Source organism: Haliaeetus albicilla, unplaced genomic scaffold (assembly GCF_947461875.1).
Source record: "Haliaeetus albicilla unplaced genomic scaffold, bHalAlb1.1 scaffold_130, whole genome shotgun sequence".
Classification (NCBI taxonomy): Eukaryota; Metazoa; Chordata; class Aves; order Accipitriformes; family Accipitridae; genus Haliaeetus; species Haliaeetus albicilla.
In genome coordinates, this window is record NW_027212552.1 from 29,056 (window position 1) to 41,761 (window position 12,706).

The following is a 12,706-nucleotide window of genomic DNA, read 5'->3' on the forward strand; positions in this document are numbered from 1 at the left end:
CCCTCTTCTTGAAAGCACAGTAGTGAACCCAATGACCAGCCTTGAGATGACAGGGTAAGCAAGCACTTACAAGGCCCACTTCATCTTAATTCTCCAAGGTTGTGGAAACTCAATAAGCAGTCAACAGTGTGATTGGTTTTTACACTCCGCTTTAAAAGCTAAGATAGTGCTAGCATGAGAACTAATTTTGTAGCGCCTTGCTTAAGGTGACACTTGTAAAACTGACAAGTATCGGTATATATTTGTTCTTTTTTTTGTCTTGCTTTGACAAAAAGCATATGTGTGATCTTGATTGTGAACTTTCTTTTTAAAAAATAAAGGTAACGGAAGATAATAAAGCACCATCTGGAGTTTCATCTGAGCATCATCACGGAGCGGTGGAGGATGCTTGGTCTGAAAGTAGAGATAAACCAACTCTGTTTCCTCTGAGCAATCCCGAGGAAGGTGGTGCTGAAGTGGAAGAGTCTGGAGATGGTTTGGAGAAAACGGATGTCAGCAAAGAAAACAGTAACTTCTCTGCCAGGTCAGACCAAGCTGCTTTGGAGTATCATGATGCAAAATCACCTGGCGATTTTGAAGATGAAGTCATCTTTATAGCTGCTAATCCAGCTAATTCTTCCACTGAAGAAACTGCCGATTTTGAAGAACTGGAGAAGGAGGAAGACAGTGAAATAGTTGAAGAGAAACCCTTCCCGATGGAACAACCAGATTCATCAGAACTGAGAAAAGCAACTGGTGTGTTTCCTGCTTTGATAACCTAAGCTTCTGCATTTTTCAAATGTCTTCAAAAGGCTAAATTACTGATGGGTGCAACAGTCCATGATGAGCATTCACAAATGTCCGAGGCACTTCCTTGTCCTAGGCTTTTAAAATTGCCACTGTGTTTTGAGCCCTTTTTTAGGTCTCGTGGACATTCTGAATGTATACTGCTTTTGGCTGGCATTTCTTGTGTGTAATTGCAGCGGAGAGGCAGCAGCGACTTGTGGGAGTTTTGAGAGGGGTACAAGTTGAAAACTTAGGCTTCTGGTTCTGTTTTAGGGGTACTTCTGTAGGCTGCAGGTTTTTTTACAGCACGTTTAGCGTATGGCGTGCTTTGACTAGATAGGTAATTTTTTGTTGTTTTGTTTTTTTTCCCCCCTCGTTAGTGCTCAGTTAAATAGTTTTCTTTGGGAAGTGAGTCTGCTTGTGTATCTGCTTCTCATTACAGCTATGCTTGCTCCTTTTGCTGGCTCAACAGCTTATGCAGCCTTTTCCAAACCTGTTTCAGCTGGTCTTTGGTAATTCAGCTCAATTCAACTCATTCAAGCCAGTGCAGCTGCTGAGGATGTGTTCATATGAGCAGGTCTGCTGGCAGATTAGAAGAGATGTCGCTCACTAGCTGGTGAGCAGTGATGAAGAGCAGGGAATGACAGTAGTGCAGGAACAGGGAGAAGATGTGTAAACACAGCTACAGTCAGGATCGGACAAACAGAGCTCAGTCCGCTCAGCTCCTTATAACAAAAGTTTGCTATTCCTGGGAGAGGTATGCAAGTGTCGGAGTTCTGCATCCGAGGTCTCGAAACAGTTTGTAGCGGGGAGCGTGTACTCCAGTATCAGCGCATCATATGCAGCCTGATTCAGTCCTAAGCCTGAGATGATTCCGGAGGATCCTGGAGAGTGACTGCTGCTCCTGAAGCTCCCCAGCTCCTTTTCTTTTTCAATAAGAGCGGTGCCCAGACAGGGACTCCGTGTACATGGGTAAAAGGGGTTCTCCAGGTCTGAGTGTTTCTAGTAAGATAGGTCAAAACATTTGCCTGTCTGATTTTAGCTGCCCTGTGTTTGGACAAGAAATCAAGGGTGCTTTTCCTTAAAAAGAATGAGAAGGTCCTAATCATTAAAGAACAACCTTATGAAGAAAGTTTGTCATTGCCGGACTATGGTACAAACAGTTCTGTACAATTTCAGTACTCCGGGAGCGTTAGAGGGCAGTCAGTATAGCTCTTGTTTGGCCTGAGCTAGCAAAATTATCCCAGTCCTGCGTACTGTCTGCAAAGGTAATTGTTGGATCTGGAGGAAGCAGACGGCAGAAACAAAGAAGAAAAGGAGGAGGGTGTCTCTAAAATTTGGCCTGTTGAGAGAAAAGCAGGCTAGCAAGCAGTTGGGTTTCAACACCACCAGTCAATTGCTAGAGAAAAGAACAGGAGACAACCCTAGATGCATTCTTGTAGAAGAGGGGAAACGAAATCAAGAAAGGAAAGAAGCATTGCTGGGATGAGTTAAATATCCAAAGAGAAATAAGAAAAACTTATGACCCAATTTTAAGAAGGAGGGGTGTTTCCCGAGGTTTTTATGTATTAGGTCAGTACCATATCAAGTTGAGTTTGTAAACAGAATGTCAATGGCCATGTTGTTTTCTTGACGGAAACTATGCATCAGACTTCTTGTTTTACTGGACAGAAGAACTCAGACCTTCTGTGCATTTGAAGTCTTGGTAGCGTTCTTTTGTTAGATCACCATCCTAGGTGAAATGCGTTACGGCTCTCTTGAAAATCATATGAGCATTTTAAAAGAAATGATGTTAAGTGCAACAGGGAAGTCACCCATCTGTCTGTTTTTGTAGGATTTGTGGAAGAATCAAATGCTGACCGTCTTACCCTTCCTGAGGATGGTAAATGGTTGTTCAAAGCTGCTGAGGCTGCTACTTCTGGGACTGCAAGTGAAGGGTAAGTTTATGAAATAGATACACCTTTAGGTTCACACAACATGTGACTGCTGGCTTTCCTGTGTTTGAAAACTATGATTTTTGAGCTGGTATTGGTTCTCTCCTGTGTTCTTAAATACAACAGGTTTCCTGTTCCTTTCTGTCTGTGGACAGAACTAATGTGGCATGAATAGAAGTCAAATTGACGAGCTGTCAGTTTGAGCCTTTTTTCTCAAATCATTGCAGACCCCAAAGTAGTGGGATAAGGATTTCATTCAGCAGGCTATATGCACCTTCGTACAGTTTGAGGGGGTTACTAAGCAGATACTGTGAAGAGAAGCCCTGCTTTTGTCTGAATGTTATGTCGGTGAAAATTACACCTGAGATTCCTGTAACTTTAGTGGGTTTATTGTGGGGCTTGAATACTTTCTGGCAGTATTTTATACACTTAATTTCTATTTTCTGTGTGTGGTCGATTAGCATCTATTTGTTTCTGGAAAGGGAAGCAGTTTTCTCACCAGGTACTTTAAAAGCTGCAACTGCTTAGTGAGAGACGTTAGCGATGGAATAACCCTTAATTTCAAGCGGTAACTTACAGTGGCACAAACTTTTGTTCAGTTGGTTCTAGACCTCGAGTATGGCAGTTGCACTCTTTCTACGGAAGACAAATAATATATTATTCTTTAATACAACTCTGTTGTTATGTTATTACCCAGTGTGAGATAGCTGGGAAGAATGTTAAGTACTTGATTTGTTGCACAAGATGAGTCGGGAATTGAATGTCGATGTGTTGGTAAAGGAATTTCTCGTTTTTCTTAGTTTTTTTCTGTTTGGAAACTTGAAGACTTTACAGTGAGAAAGTAATTTGTAAAGCTCTTCAAGGTTTGTTTTGAAGCTTTATGATGGATTTCTCTCTTTCTGTTCGTGCAGTGAAGCAAACCAGCAGGAGTCCAAAATGTCCTCTTCATCAGAAGAAAAAGCCATACCAGTTGCAACAAACCCACAGCTTTCTGAATCCCTGCAGGCAGAGGGTGAATGTACGTACAGTATGTGGGAGATGTCCTGTGAGTTAAGGTAGCTGAAGGCCTCAAGTAAAACGTGCAGTTTGCCATAGCGCTACAGGTGTCTCAGACTGAAGTAGTACTAGCATGTTACCGCTACCTTTCATTAAACTGTGGAGAGAAGAATACCCTCCTCAGAGAAAGTCCTTGTAGCAAATGCATAGCCAATGTTCCTGTTCTGGACAAAGGTACTGAGAAAACTGGTAGAATGTAAAATGTTAGAAGGAGAGATCATTATTTATTTCGGTGTTGTACACCACTAGTAATTTGTGTGCTATGGGATCTGCTGCTTGAGTTACTATTTTGAAAGATGATGCATCCCTCAGTATTCAGGCTGTGAAGAATAACTAGCTCCCAGGTAGATGGTTTTGGTTTCTAGCGCTTGGGGAAAGCCCGATGTATGTGGCAGGATGGAGAACTGTATTCTTGGCTCCTGCTCCCTCTGTTACTTCCTGTTGCTTAAACGCATCTCATTTATAGAGCAGTTAAGTTAAAATCATATAAATCTCTTCCAGCTGTGATACGTATCCTTGACAGCGAGGAAGTGGCCAGTACTCATTCAGAAAATTGCCTTGAGGGGAAGCGTGTGGATTTCCCTGAAGAACGTAACCCAGAAGCAGCTGGAGATGAAGGAAACGTTCCTTTTCCACAGGAAGAAGTAACTGTTTCTAACAATCTTCCTAAAACTGAGGAAATTAATGTAAGTAAACTATTTTCCCATTTTCTACAAAAGAGAAAACACCTTGCAAATTGAGGACAGTCCTGTCTAACTGACAATTAGAAGGCACGCAAAACCCTCTCAGTTTCTTTAGCTGGGTAACACAAGTCCGAACCTCGTTGGGTAAGGGCAGATAGGTTTTTCTCCTATGCATTTGCTGTACCTATAACACAGAATAGAACCTGTCAAGACTTGGGCCTTGGAGAGCTGTAGGAGTGCCAAAACCCGCCTAAATATTTTTTAAAATCACCATGCCTTCATTTGGTTTGCTAGACTGTAAATGTTTCTTATTTGACTTAAAAGAAGAAATAGTTTTAATGTTAAAGACAATAAGAAAAGTTGGGGAGTGCAGCTTTTCAATACCGGAGGCCGTTTACCAAATGACAAAATGACGTGGGAACCAAACTCATTTTCAGAATGATTTGGGTGCTTAGATCCTTTGCTATTTGTTCCTTATTACCATGAAGAGAATTCCCAGTAATGAGTTAATTTCAGTGTCAAGATATTTCCAGCTACCTAAAACTCTTTTGTGTGTGTGTGTGTGAAAATCTGGGGTTTTTAACATCTCAGCTTTGTAAAATATGAATTTTAAAAGGTTGTTCACAAGGGCTGAAAATCAGAGCCAGAGATTCCTCAGTTGTCGCAGGTTTTCCCCATTGTTCTTGCTTCTGCTGGGGCCGATGAGTGATTTGGATTCATTGTGGATGTCCTCTAAGTACCATATAGAGTATGCTGTTGATTTCCTGTAGGGTTGTACTCACAGGAATTAGTAATAGTTAGAGTGAAATACAAAGTGAAAGGTAGGCGTAGCACAAATAGATTGGTCTTAAGCAACAGAAGATGCTTCTCGGTGTCCCAGATTTCAGATGAAGTTGAATAGGCAGTCGCTTACGTCGCTCGTCTCGGCTTTGGGGTTTAGGACAATGCTCTAGAGAAGATGATTATAGACTTGGGAATACATAAATCACTCACTTGTGGGAGTAAATGGAGAATTTGTGATGGGAGGAAGGGAGCCGGTATGTGAGACGGTCACAAAGCTGCTGCAGTCATTCCTGTAGCAGTAGAGTGAAGGTTTTCCTGCTTTCGTTATGACTGGTTCTTACTGAGTTATACGTAAACATGTCTTTTTGGCTTGTCTACCTGCACTGAATTTAGGACAAACTACTTACTACTTTCTTGGTCGTAGATTTGTAAGCATAAAAGGAAAGTTTATGCAGACTGAGAGGGTTGTCAAACATTGGAATGTGCTGCCCAGGGAAGTGCTTGAGTCACCATCCCTGGAGATATTCAAAAAGCGAGTGGACAGGGTACTTCAGGACATGGTTTAGTGGGCACGGTTAATGGTTGGACTCGATGATCTTGAAGGTCTTTTCCAACCTAAGTGATTCTACGATTCTATGATTCTATGACTAGTATTTCTCGAATTTAGCTTTGAAGCGTGGCATGTTGCTAGATGCGTGTTGCGCAACTACATGCACTTGTTCTCAAATTTGCGCTAATACCTCGCTTGCAGTCTGTGCTCCCTGCCGTGCTGTTAATGGCTGGTGGGAACCAGGCTGGAGTTACCCTGTTGCTGTACTTTGTAACGCCGGCTTACGACAGGGTAGAATTGCTGGTGGTCGTGAAACTAGTCTGGTATTTGTACTCGGTATTGCCGTCACCTTCGTACTTCGGGAGCCATCCATCGGAAACTATTAGTAATTACAGCTTTTAGCTTTTTTCCTCGGCGAGCCCGCCTATGGGGGGCATCTCCGTACTTCGGGTGCCATCGCCTGGAGACTGTTAATGATTACACTTTTTACCTTTTCTCCTTGGGGAGCCAGCCTAGGGAGGAGAAATCTTCCCGCATCTTCCCCTTCTCTGCCAGGCTAATTCCAATAGTGTTTGAGGACTTTGAAAATTTGCATGTCCTTGGGCTGCTGAAACCAGCATGGTCCTGTGCGAGGTCTCCTGCATGTCGTGCAGGTCTTGTTTAGGGTTGAACAACTGTTTAAGAATACGATAAAAGATGATGCTTTAGCAACTTTTGACAAGGCAGGAGGCAAGAAAATAAGCAGCTTCTATGGAGACTCCCGCTGAGTGGCTTCCTCCTTCTGCCCTCTTTGGCTAGCACTATAACTTAGAGGGTTGGGCAAAGGTCTTCACGCGTTGATTAAATTACCTTGGCCACCTGAGTCACTTGAAATACATAACAGAGACTACTTTTGTTCTCAGCATAAAAGCTTGAGTGTCTCATGTGGCTCTAGCAGGAGAGAATAATTGCTCAGTATGGGGAGCTACAAAGGCTGAGATGGAGGTATTTAGAATCTACGTGTTGTCTCCTGCAATCCAAGTGATTCCTTAAAGTGCGGTGTTGAGTTGTGCGATGTGATACCTGGCCAGTTTGACTAAGTGCTGCGGTGACAACTATGATGACCGAAACTTTAAGCTTGGGGGACATCGTTGTACTTTGCCCCGTTAGATGCAGAGTCGGTCACTCTGTGTGGATTTGTAGTCAGTCCGGAAAGTACTGCAATGTGATGATTACTGCCAGCTGGGTGTACAGCTTGTATTGTAAAACTGCTCACTTTGTTCACGGGTGGTGGCAAATCGTTAGTCATGAACAGAAGCATCAGAAATGGAGCATGTGATTGCATGCACAGAATACTCTGTTCTCTGTCCCTTAAGCGCATAAACTTTTCTCTGTAGTAGAGAGTACATTGTATGTTTCTAACTTTACATTTGGTGGTGATCTGAAAGGAAAAGCAGCATTTCACTGTCCTCAGCTTCATCTAGCTCAGCCCGAAGTTAGTCTGTTTGGTAACTGATAATGCATTAAGAGACATTTTTTAACTTTAGGTTATTGGAGATGGTGCGGTTAAGGCACAAACCTCAGAAGAAGCACCTGAAACATCACCATATAGTGAACTACATCCCTCAGGCAATCTTCAGTACAGCTATGATACTACAGAGCAACAGTTTGCATGTCATTTGCCTGATAACAGAGATGGTGAATGTGATGCAGCTGAGGGAGATGGAGAGCTTTTTCTATCTCAGAGTAATTTTACTTTCGTCTTGGAAGGAGAAGAAGGTGAAGCAGAGATGGGAGACCCGACATTAGTAGATGCTTCTAAAGCAGCTGGCACAACAACAGAGGAAAAACCTGTCAACAGTTTAGGAAATACTGAAAACCAAGAACGTGTTACCAACTCGGTGTCCACTGTAACTGGTGATCAGGCATCTCAAAATATTGCAGAGTCGCTCCCGTATGTGCCTGAACCCATTAAGGTAGCTATTGCTGAGAACTTACTGGATGCGATCAAAGACACAAGAAGTAAAGAATTTACATCGGAAGTTGTAGAACAATCTATTCACGAAACCATAGGTAAAAAGGTAACCGGATTCCAGAAGGCAAAAGCTCCCTTAAGAACTGTGCCAGAAGGAGTGGAAGACGAAACCAGCGTACGTCAAGTAGAGTACGGCATCGCTCCTAGAACACGTGCAAGGGGACAGCTGAGTAGAAGTCTAAGTACTCCATCGGCAGGCACTCAGCAGCTACTGAAGACAGGCAAACCAGGTCTGTTTGCACTGTCTCCTAGGAGAAGTACCAGGCGAACGAAAGAAGCACCTGAGACTTCTAGTCTTCAAACAGAAGAAAATGCTCAAGAGGAGCAAACGCTTGTGATGCCTGTTACTCCTAGGAGAGGCAGGAAGCCTAAACCAAGTACTGCAGAAAAAGTAGAAAGCAGTCTTTCTGATGGACAAACATTGTCCCTCCCTACACAGTCCGTAGCCGCTACTCCAAGAAGAAGATTAAGGAGAGCGAAGGAAGCTGCAGCTGAACTCTTGGGAGAGGCTAATGAGGAAACTTGTCTTGCTGAAGGTAGCATTATCGCTTCTGCTACTTCCCAAAGGACTAGAGGAGGGAAAAGTTCAGCAGGAGGTCAAGAAACTGGCCAGACTGACACTGGTCATAAGATAAAAACGTCAGTCAGTCCCAGCAGAAGTGCAAGAAAACTGAAAAGCGTTAATTTACAATTTATGGAAAACATTGTCAAGGCTCAAGAGGTGCGGCCTAGTGCCCAACTCCTTTTACCGGTGGCAACTAGAAGAGGCAGAAGAAGAAAGATGAGTTCATCAGAAGTTTCAGAAAATTCTGACCTTGATCTGTCTAAATCATCGCTTCCTCAAACAGAATTCAAACTTCCTGTCACTCCGAGAAGAAGTGCTAGGAAGGGGGCACAAAATCTCCTGGCAGACACAGAATCTCTCTCTGCTCAGAAAGACACGTGTGCAGGTGGGAAAGTGGGAATGCTTGATACTCCTAAGAGAAGAATAAGAGGAGTCCCACATGCTAAACTAGAAAAAACGGATGCTCCTGAGCAAAGAGCTGCCCAGCCAAACGAGGAATCAAGCACACCCAGGACTACAGTAGGAACAGGGCGTTGGGGCAGAAAGAGGCAGTCAGTATTGGAGGAGAGCACAGGGCAGGAGGCCTTCCCCCAAGGACCTGGTGGCAGTCCTTTGCTGCCTGAAGACAGACACCCATCAGGACATGCCGAAACATCAAGAACTTTAACAGATCGTATTACAAGAGCCAGATCCCGTAAAACTTGTACGCATCAGAAACTGTCTCTTGAGGAAAATGAGTCCTTCCTTTTCTCTCCTCCTCTCACAAAGCTGACAAAGAAATTTAAAGGTAGGTGCACAATGTTTATATGCAAAATAGGGCATATTGCTGTTTTGTAAACCACAGAAAACAGCTTGTGAGGATGGCTTCAAGTATGGTAAGAATATAACCGTAGGAAATAAAAAATTGGGAAAGAGGCATTTCATCTTTTTTCTGAACTCTCTATGACTGCCTGGCTAGTTGTGGTGGAGACAGGAGAGGAGGCTGATCCGAGTACACTGAAATGAAATTTAAGCTTAATTTTTTGTCATGAGCTGAATGTCTATCTGTTTTGAAAACCGGAGGGTATATCTTAATATGTGGTTGTCATCACTTCCCTCCAGTGGAGAAATAAAGGAGACATGCTTTCAAATTCTGTTAATGTTTTAACTTAACATGAGCTGCAACTTGCAATAAACTATACAGCTGTTTAGTTATATGGTTGTTTTTCATGGGCATATACTTTGTTAGTGAAGTTACTGCTCATGGGGTTCTTTGTATTGGAGTACATGGTAAAAAAATAGTTTTTGAGATGTGTAAGGACTGTCGATGCCTCTTGAGCATAGTATCTTTCATTATGTAAGTGCAGGTAAAATTGCTACACTGGCTTATTTTTGTTTCACTATTTACTGTAAAAGAATGGATCTCAAGAGGCAGTTACTAGGCGAAGAATACCTGCACATTTTTTATAAACCCAATTGGACCTTTTATTTCAGGAATCTGTTGTGCTTTTGATTATTAGCTGTAATTTAATGTCACTGTCGTTTATGTATAATGTACATGAATGTTAAGAATGCATTGTCATTTTAGCTGGAAAAGAAGACCATCTTGTGCAGCTTAAGGATATAGACCCGGACTTGTCTTCTCAATTTGTCTTTTCACCCCCTCTGTTGAGGTCAAGGAGAAAAAATAAATCTAGTATTTCCCAAATTGTGAAAGAACCAGTAAGTAAAAACTCTAGTTGTTTCACGTTCAGAAGAATAAGAGGAGTCCCACATGCTAAACTAGAAAAAACGGATGCTCCTGAGCAAAGAGCTGCCCAGCCAAACGAGGAATCAAGCACACCCAGGACTACAGTAGGAACAGGGCGTCGGGGCAGAAAGAGACGATTAGCGTTGGAGGAGAGCACAGAGGAGGAGGCCTTCCCCCAGGGACCTGGTGGCAGTCCTTTGCTGCCTGAAGACAGAAACCCATCAAAATGTGCTGCAATGTTAAGATCTGTAATGGATCGTATTACAAGAACATGCCTAGTGTGTCAATAAAGCCGCAGATAACTCTCAGGGTTGTCAGTGCAATACATTTATTTGCTGGAATTTCATCGGTTCCCATGTAACTAATCAGAAATAGCCTAGGTGTTGATTTCTGGTGGGGAAAAAAACAAGCTACAGGCAGAAACCAGTCCATAGTTTCTTGTGAGTTGTTAGGCAATGCTTATAACCTATTAGTCTAGGCCAATCTGAAAATACAAAGAGAGAATAGGATTTCAAGTAATAAGACAGCATTTGTTTCCTATTCCGTTTGCACTTTTGTCTTCTATGCAAAACTTCCAGGTTTCCATTCCAGGAATGCTTTTTTCACCAAAGCGGTCAAGATCATGAGTCTCTTTGATATGCCTGGAGATAAATGTATCGCGGTTCCTTTTGAATTAAAGCTGTTCCTAAAATACGATGCATTTTCCAATGCACTGTGCTGTGTGGATGACCGATCTGTGAGGTAGAGGGAAAAATGCAAGTTACGGTCACTGATGTGGCTGTTCGTTCAGGTCACTCACTCCTTGGCTGTGACTCTGACCTGGCAAGGTCCAAGAGCAGGCTTATCCCACAGCAGTCATTGGTGTGGTGTGCTTTGCTGTTGCACTTGGTTTAAATCCAGACTACACCGTGAATTCTTAGTGAATGACTGATTGCTTGTATTTTGATACTACGACTGCAACTTCAATACACAGAGAGAGAAAGGTGAGGAGGTAGGTGTGCGATTTCTATGAGCACCAACAGCACAAGCATATGTAGACTCCTTTTGGAAGCAGGACGTTGGGAACAGTCTTGAAGAGGGGAAGTTTAGTTCCAAGTTAACTGCAGTACGCACATTGTCCCATAGCTTTCCGAAATACACTCGTGTTTATTGCAGGGAACAATTGGACAAGTTAAAATTGGACTTCTCAATACACTTAAGCCCTTAGAGAGGCAATTTGTAGCTTAACTATCTCATTATTTAAGTGTTCAGTGGCTCTGTGGAGTTTGACTTGCATGCCCACAAGCAAGAATGTATATGTTTCTTAATCCATTTAAGGGACTGACAACGTAAGTGATGCCAGTTAAGCGATCTCAGTCTCCGTCAAATTCAGTGATGGCTTTTTGTAGGAATTCTACTTGTCTTAAACTGTCTTTCCATTCACTGCCATCAAACTCTTCTCATGTAAGGACATAACTGACCAATCTTCTGGGTGCTGATCTTTTTGGCTTTGCCTACCTGAACAGAATAGTTGTGATCTCAATCTTCAATACAGCTGTGATACTACAGAGCAACAGTTGCATGGGATTTGCCTGGTAATAGAGATGGTGAATGTGATGCAGCTGTGGGAGATGAAGAGATTTTTCTACCTCAAAAGAGTAATTTTCAGAACTTTAGGAGGAAAATTTCGTAGGTAAAGTACTTCAGTAAGGGTCACCAATATTAGCTTTACTCATTACATTTTTCATTTGTCTTATCTAGTTAATGACATAATGTAAATAATCAACCAAAAGGAAAATAATATTAAGAGCCATATTCAGTTTTCCTCCAAGGTTCAAAATAAAGGAGGATGTAGACTGTGAAAACCGAGAGGGACTTAACAGGTTTTGGTAGACCTTAGCTACAACAACAAAAAAAAACCCCCAACAACCACCACCACCACCAAACACCCCACCCAGAAAAACCCTGAAACACCACCAGCTTGTAGGGCCACTCAGGCCTCCCAGCCCTGGCACCGCTGGCCACCATGGGGAGAAGAGCTGCCGTGCTGCTGATCACGGTCTCATTGACAAACCCTACTCTTTGTGCTTTCTCTTCTATTTTAGCGCAACTCACTACAGGCAAGCTAGTAAGAATGAAAGTCAACATCCCTTATGACAACAGTACAGAGTCACCTGGTCTCTATAATAACCCAGGGGAAAAAAAAGAGACAAAACTGTTCCTTAAGCTCTGAGAAACAACAACTACTCTTTTATTTCACTGGGGGCACTAAGGCTTTGAAAGCAAGAACATCACAAAGCAATAGCACCCCTCCCAAACAGGCATGAGGAGTAACTAGTTGTTTCATCTGCTAAGGCACTTGTTATCCAGGGCCTGCCTGCTTTTAATAGTTGCAGACTGGGGCCAAGCAAGAAGGCTGTGGCTGATTGTGAAGCAGATGCCATAGTGGTTCCGTTAAGTACTAACTTAAAACTTAGAAGAGATCAAAGAAAATTCTAGAACTAGTACCCAATAAGTCACTGATTTAATATGCTTGGGAATTAAAACTCAATACCCTTTATGGGCTTGCTCGCTATAGCAAATAGTATTGTAACTTTTAACTCCGTTTTTCTTCTGTTTCTGCTGTAAACAATAGCACAGTGAAACTA

General features: G+C 42.6%; 1 protein-coding gene across 1 annotated transcript in view; it reads left to right on the forward strand.

Moving 5' to 3' along the window:
- Positions 1-10,369, forward strand: part of LOC138684364 (protein ELYS-like) — a 35,510-nt gene extending 25,141 nt beyond the window's left edge. The window contains exons 25-30 of the mRNA XM_069778049.1: positions 321-735; positions 2,600-2,702; positions 3,611-3,717; positions 4,257-4,441; positions 7,298-9,137; positions 9,918-10,369. Coding sequence (XP_069634150.1) covers positions 321-735; positions 2,600-2,702; positions 3,611-3,717; positions 4,257-4,441; positions 7,298-9,137; positions 9,918-10,369 — 3,102 coding nt within the window. The remainder of the gene's footprint in view (positions 1-320; positions 736-2,599; positions 2,703-3,610; positions 3,718-4,256; positions 4,442-7,297; positions 9,138-9,917) is intronic.
- The last annotated feature ends 2,337 nt before the right edge of the window (positions 10,370-12,706 follow it).